This window comes from Emydura macquarii, unplaced genomic scaffold (assembly GCF_026122565.2).
Source record: "Emydura macquarii macquarii isolate MOO-44397 ecotype Brisbane River unplaced genomic scaffold, CSIRO-AGI_Emac_v2 contig_2569, whole genome shotgun sequence".
Lineage (NCBI taxonomy): Eukaryota > Metazoa > Chordata > Testudines > Chelidae > Emydura > Emydura macquarii.
The window spans coordinates 1-5,531 of NW_027132706.1; the positions used below are offsets into that span (position 1 = coordinate 1).

Consider the following 5,531-nt stretch of genomic DNA (forward strand, 5'->3'; position numbering starts at 1 on the left):
CGGCTGCAACGCATCCGATCCCAGCTGACCCAAAGTCTGTGCCACCCGGCCCAGCCCAGCCCGGCAGGTAACCCCGGCTCGTGTGTCTCTGAGCCGCCCTCCGCCCCGGGCGCTGCCCGTGGAAACCCAGCTGCCGTCCCAGGCCAGGGGCTGGTGCAGATGTAAGCGGGGGAATGTGGGGAACTTCCCTTGCTTGGACACTGCCCCGGTAGAGTTGGCTAGCAAAAGGATCTGAGTCCCTGCTCCCACTCTCTTTACCCAGAGACCCCACCTGACCTCGAGGGCTCCCCTCCCGCTCCCCTGTGTGGTGGGGTGCCTGTAACCCTGATAAAGCTGGACCCAGGATTCCAGGGGCTCAACCCCCAATCTTGCCGTGGTCCCTTAGGGCAGGGGCTAGGGTGTCCCCACTCCGGGTCTAACTCCGCACTGGGCGCTTCCCTGAGCCACTGATCAGTGCACACACTGCAAAGCAACACAATGTGTTACACACACAGCAACCAAATCAAGTATACAATAAGAGGAGAAGGGTGAAAGGCAAACCCCCAGCACTGCCGCCTGGCCCGGGGCACCACACACAGTGTCTGTGGGGTGCACAGTCTGTCACACGTCGCAGGTCCACTGTCCAGGCCCTGGCTACGCTGCAGGGATGCAGAGTCAGACCCTGCTCTGCCAGGAGCCGCACACTCCCAGAGTCCCCTTCGCTCTGCCCAGCTGCTCACCACACCCGGCTCCAGACGGCTCCTGCCCCAGCTCGCTCTGCTCCATGCAGCTGCACTTGGTTCTCTGGGATGCCCCCTGCTCTGCTGCTGTGGGTCGGGTCAGCTCGGCTCCATTCAGCTTTTCTGTGCTCCTCTTCCAGCTGCTGCTGCTTTGTCCTTAGCTCCCCTCAGTTCTGCCCCAGCCATGCAGCTGCAGCTCACACCCAGGGCTGGGCTCCCTGCACCCTCCTGGCTCCCTCATTGGCCTGCCCGCCCTGTCAATCAGGCTGACCTGAGCTGGCCTCTCTCCACTGGCCCTGGGGGCTGTGTCTGTCCCAGGGTGCTGCTTCCTCTGGACAGGCCAACCCAAAAGACCCACTAAGTTTCAGTGAGGGGCTAATAGACCCTTTACACAGGGCAGGGACACGCCACCCCCTGCTGGCTGCACCCACCTACCCCTCCATCCCCCCCAGCCCCAGGCGCGGACCATGGAAACCTAGCTGCCGTCCCATGCCGTGGGGCTGGAGCAGAGCAGGGACACGCCGCCCCCTGCTGGCTGCACCCACCTACCCGCCCCCAACCCCACTCGGTGCCCGTCTGTCACTGCAGCCGCCTCGGCTGGGGCTGGGCGTGGGGCTGGGCCGAGACCGTGTGGGGCAGCGACATCTAGTGGCCGTGCCAGGTACTCGCAAGTGGGGACCCCACAGGCGGGTTTTGAAATAATCCAGCACCAGGATGGCCACATTTGCAGAGCGGCGTCGGGTCCCAGCGGAGAGACTGTGTCATGCACTCACCGTCCCTCCCCATCCCCTGACAGCCCTGGGATCCCACTTCCTCTCCTGGGCTCCCCAGCCCACGCCTCCCCTCCCTTCCCCCTCCCATACCCGGCTAGCTTTCCACTAACACGTCTTCCGTTGTCCTAGCCCTTCTAGGCCACTCTGGCCTGTAAAGTGGCTTTGCAATGGATGCAGACACCCCATGAGACCCCCCTGCATGGGCCTCCCTAGATGATGTGAAGCTGGGATAAGGGTCCTGCACCCGCCCTGCTCCCAGCCCCCTGTGTAGGGAGCAGATTGGGGGTGTGGCTAGAGTGCAGTGCACTATGGGTATTCTCTGCTTCCCAGGGCACACAAGGGAGCAATGGATAAGGCAGAGCAGCCCCGAGGCTGCTCTAACTGACACCAGGAGCCAGGCAGGGACGTGCACAGCCCCAGATTTCAGGCAGCACAAAGGGGATTTAAACCCATTTTACCCCCATCCCCTGCCCCAGCCACAGGAAGGGGGTGGCCGGGATGAGGCCCGGGGCGCTCAGAGCATTAGTGACGCTTCTCTCTCTCCAGGGGGCTCCAGGTGCAAACTCTGCCCCACGGACTGGCGACTGCACGGGGACAAGTGCTACTGGGTCTCCACAGGAAGTAAAACGTGGAGTGAGAGCCGTGCCGACTGCTCAGCGAGGGGCTCTCAGCTGCTGGTGATCCGGGACCGGGAGGAGCTGGTAAAGGGACGATAACATCCCACTGGAACTGCCCCTGCAGGGATGGGCCCTGGGAACAGAGGCCAAGGGGCTCATTCAGATACGTTTTGGGGCTTGGATTTTCACAGCTCCCTAGGGTGTTTGGACACTCCATTCCCATTAATTGTTAATAACAGGGTATTCGAACACCTTAGGCGGCTTCGACACACCCAGCCTACATCACTAGCCCCGGGATCCGTGGGTAGCGGCTTTAAGCCACCGTTAACCTCCCCACTCTGTGTGTGACAAACACAGCTCAGCTGGAAGGGAGGGGTGGGTGTGAGAGGGAGCGAGGTATGTAAAGGGAGGGATGGACAGACAGCTGTGCATGGGGATTGCCAGACGGACACGACAGCCTGTAGTTGTGGGGCTGACGTAGATGAAGACTTGGATGTGCAAGACCAGAGAGTTACACTCACCAGCTGCCTGTCGCACGCTCACTGCAGGAGTTCCTGAAGGACCCGACCCAAGGGTCAAAGAAGTTCTGGGTCGGACTGTCCGTCCCCTCCCCGCAGAAGGCCTGGGTCTGGCTGAACAGCTCCCGGCTGGATCTCACCCTGTGAGTAATTCCTTGAGTCAAACACTTTCCCTCCCCTCTGCTGGCGGAAGGGGCCGGGGGAGGTTTGGGGGAAGGTCGGGGTCCCAGCGGGAGCTGGGCCCAGTGTCAGACGATGCTGGGACCCCAGGAGGGGAGATGGGGAGCCCGGCTGAGAGGGGGGCTGGGCGGGAGCAGACAGGGCAGTGGGGCAGGAAGACATTTGTGCGTCCAACCCAACGCAGAGATGGTGGTTGGAGCCCTGGGGCCAGACGGGAGCAAAGGGGCCAGGCCAGAGCCCTGGGGATCCCCTGGTGCATGGGGCAGGGACGGAGGAGAGAACAGAGCAGCCAGGGAGGCAGGAGGGGACCCGGAGGGGTCAGCATCTGCACAGCAGGATGGGGAGGAGACATGGAGCAGTAGAAGGGGATGGGCAGGGTCTAGCGCAGCAGGAGGATGAGGATGGAGCAGATCTCTGGGATCTGGGCAGGGAGAGGCCGTTACAGACCCGGGCCAGGCCCCTGACAGTGGTGGAGAGGGGGCAGCCCCCCAGCGCAGAGCTGGAGGAGAGACCGGCCACAGATCCTGTTAGAGCAGGGAAGAGCCGCCAGAGACTGAGTGTGATGGACCCACCCGCTCTGACAGGGGCCCTCTGCTTTGTCCTGCAGGTTCCCGAGGCTAGACCAGGCTGAAGAGAACAGCTGTGGGACGGTGAAGGGGAATCAGATTAATTGGGACAGCTGCAGCTCTGCATATCAGTGGATTTGCCAGCGAGACGCCGTCCCGCTCTAAGCAGGACATCAATGGTCTTTTAATACTGGAACGGGCCTTTCCTTCATCAATAAAATGCTCAGGAACGATCTTTTGCCCTTTAATATAGCGCCCATCCTGTGAGGATCTCAAAGCACCGCCCAGCGCTCAGTCAGATTCATCATCCCCATTCCGCAAGTGGGGAAACTGAGGCACAGAGTGGGGACTTGACCTAGGTAGGGCTGCACGGAGAGTCAGCAGCAGAGCTAGGAACTGACGTCTCGACACCGGACCCCCAGCCTGGCTGCTCTGACCCACGAGACCCCACTCTGTGCCTAGAGCTAGGAGAGAACCCAGGAGTCCTGGCACCAGCCCCCCAGCTCTAACCCCCCAGACACCACTCCCCTCCCGGCACTGCTGACAGTGCTGGTGCTACCATGGGATGCCTGCCCCAGTCTCAGGGCCATTGTCTCAGGCTCTCGGCAGACTCAGGCAGCGTTGCTGGGGCAGTTATGCTCGGGGCAGGTCTCAGAGCGACGGGCTCAGCCTCTCAGCAGATGGCCGTGCCAGTGGCCCACGGGAGCTGGGAGCTGCACTCGGGGCCGGGTCTACACGAGAGAGGTTTGTCGACACAAGTCAGCTTTTGTGGGCAAAGCAGCGCTGGTGCACACCCCACAGTCACCCCCGGCGACGAGACTGGCCTGTCTTTTCACACGGGAGCCTGGGCGGTGGGTGGCTCTGACCCAGGGTGCAGGCGTCTGCCGGCTGCCACTCAGCTGGGAGCTGGGACCGCCAGAGGCCCAGGAACCAGGGAGTGTGGGGGGAGCAGCCCCCAGGGAGCGGAGCGCTGGGTCTCTCAGCTCCTCACACTGCCCCGCAGGTCGGTGGCAGGGCTTGGAGTGAAGACGCATCCGTGGCCGTAAGGAGAGCAGAGTCTGCATCAGCACCGCTGGCATTACAACGCTGGCTGAAAGTCGGCATAACACAGGTGCACAGATTGTCTAGTGTAGACACGGCCTCAGAGCCTGTAGTGATGGGGGCAGAGACACCCCAGCCAGACAGACGGAGCCCCTCACCCTGGGCTCAGGGCAGCTGTAGCTGCATGGGGCTGGGGCAGCCATCGCTGGGGGCATGCAGCTGAGCCAGCATCAGCCCCAGCAGGGAGACGCAGCTGAGAGCGGTGGGGCTGACCAGCCCCGCCCCGCCGCCCGCACACGCCGGGGCAGTGACTCAGTTTCCTGTGCAGCCTCACACCTCGGCCCCTCTCAGAGGTGTGTGTGCTTCCGCTCCAGCAGGAGGCCGGCCCTGCCCCACACCCGCTCCCCTGGTAGCGCCATTGCTGCTCTCCATACAGGACGAGGAGGGTGACTCGGGGCTGGATGCAGGGCACCAGAGGGGCAGCCTGGGCGGACCGTCCCCAGCTGGGAACCAAGGTAGTGACTGAAACCCCCTCCCCTCCCCTCCCCTGCTCTCCTTATCCATGGGGTGCGTGTCCCAGCAGCAGGGTCAGGGCTGGCATTGCTGCCCCAGGGACGGTCCAGGGGAGGAGGGTTGCATGGAGCTGGGTGTTATTGGACAAGAAACAGCTCAGGGGCTTGATCCTACAGACCCCTTACTCCCCTCTGAACACCTGGCTCCCAGCCCCCCTGCTCTAGCCCCCCAGACCCTGGATAAAACCCATGCGTCTTGGAGCCCAGCCTGCCTGCTCTAACCACTAAACCCCACTCCTCCCCGACTAGGGTGGCCATTGTTGCTGGGATCCCATGCAGATTGTCACACCGGAGCTGCACACACCATGCTCTCCCCTTCCCGATGGCAGACTGGCCGGCCCCTAGGGGTGTAGCTGGGAACTGCACGTCCAGAAGGGAGATCAGTCTCACCCCAGCCCTCTGAGCTGTCTTCCTCCGTCTGTGATAGGTTTTCAGACGGTCACTGGATCCTGGACTCGGAGGAGCGGGGTGGGGGGGTCAATCCCAGTGCAAAACCACTGACTCGCATATGTGCTGGACCCGATCTTGGTCTGTGTGGTTGATCG

General features: G+C 62.7%; 1 protein-coding gene across 1 annotated transcript; it reads left to right on the forward strand.

Annotated features, from left to right (window-relative positions):
• Positions 1–6: 6 nt before the first annotated feature.
• On the forward strand, positions 7–3,538 carry LOC137163469 (killer cell lectin-like receptor subfamily B member 1B allele B; the record flags this gene model as incomplete). Its single annotated transcript, XM_067563719.1, has 4 exons — positions 7–67; positions 2,039–2,193; positions 2,658–2,770; positions 3,415–3,538. Coding segments are annotated over 4 exons (453 nt in total), but the record flags the coding sequence as incomplete, so codon positions are not given.
• Between the last annotated feature and the right edge of the window lie 1,993 nt (positions 3,539–5,531).